We start from the raw sequence: 640 nt of genomic DNA, 5'->3' as shown, positions 1-640 counted from the left end.
CGCTAGTGGTTTTACCTACATGTGTTTTAAAACTCCTATCGACTTCAACTCTTTCTATTCTTCCTGGAAGAGCTACCAGTTTCTTAATTACTAAGAGATTGATTTTGAACGATTTCAAAGAGACAAGGTCCCAGACACCACATAACACCTCCCTTAACTTTGATGTTTCCCCTTATTTTTCAGGCTAACAGGTGAAAGGGTTAGGGAAAACCACTAGTTTAGACTTGTTATAACTCAGAACGAGAAGGTACTTTAAATTTCAGGCAGTGACATAAAACCCCACATGCCCTGTAGGCCAGCTCTAGTGCCCACCTACTGAAACAGCAGTACAACGAGCAACGGGATCAGACGAGAAATGTAAAACACCCCAGTGGAAGGACAGCAAACCAGTGCCAGAGTAAAGGGTGGAAGAAACCCCACTGCCCGTTTCTGCAGCTCCTTACCTTAGCAGTAAGCTCCCACGCCCTCTACCTCCACCAGGGCCTGTGATGGCTAACAGTCTGTTTTGAGGGGGCCTGCAAGAGACAACGAGCGCTGTTAGTGGTACCTGCCCAGGCCCCCCCCGAGCCGCTGCAGGGAGGCTGCAGCTCGCCCGGCCACAACCATTCCCTCAGGCACCCCACGGTTGTGTCCCCCCCAC

The 640-nt window shown here is 50.3% G+C and overlaps 1 protein-coding gene across 1 annotated transcript in view; it reads right to left on the bottom strand.

The window, feature by feature from the left end:
- PNN (pinin, desmosome associated protein) overlaps positions 1-606 on the bottom strand; it is a 10,132-nt gene extending 9,526 nt beyond the window's left edge. Inside the window, exons 1-2 of the mRNA XM_009280902.2 lie at positions 548-606; positions 444-515 (exon numbers count right to left, since the gene is read on the bottom strand). Coding sequence (XP_009279177.1) covers positions 444-515; positions 548-606 — 131 coding nt within the window. The remainder of the gene's footprint in view (positions 1-443; positions 516-547) is intronic.
- Between the last annotated feature and the right edge of the window lie 34 nt (positions 607-640).

Source organism: Aptenodytes forsteri, unplaced genomic scaffold (assembly GCF_000699145.1).
Source record: "Aptenodytes forsteri isolate BGI_AS27 unplaced genomic scaffold, ASM69914v1 Scaffold193, whole genome shotgun sequence".
Classification (NCBI taxonomy): domain Eukaryota; kingdom Metazoa; phylum Chordata; class Aves; order Sphenisciformes; family Spheniscidae; genus Aptenodytes; species Aptenodytes forsteri.
Note: the sequence above shows the minus strand (reverse complement) of the source record. Positions and strands in the feature narration are given on the sequence as shown.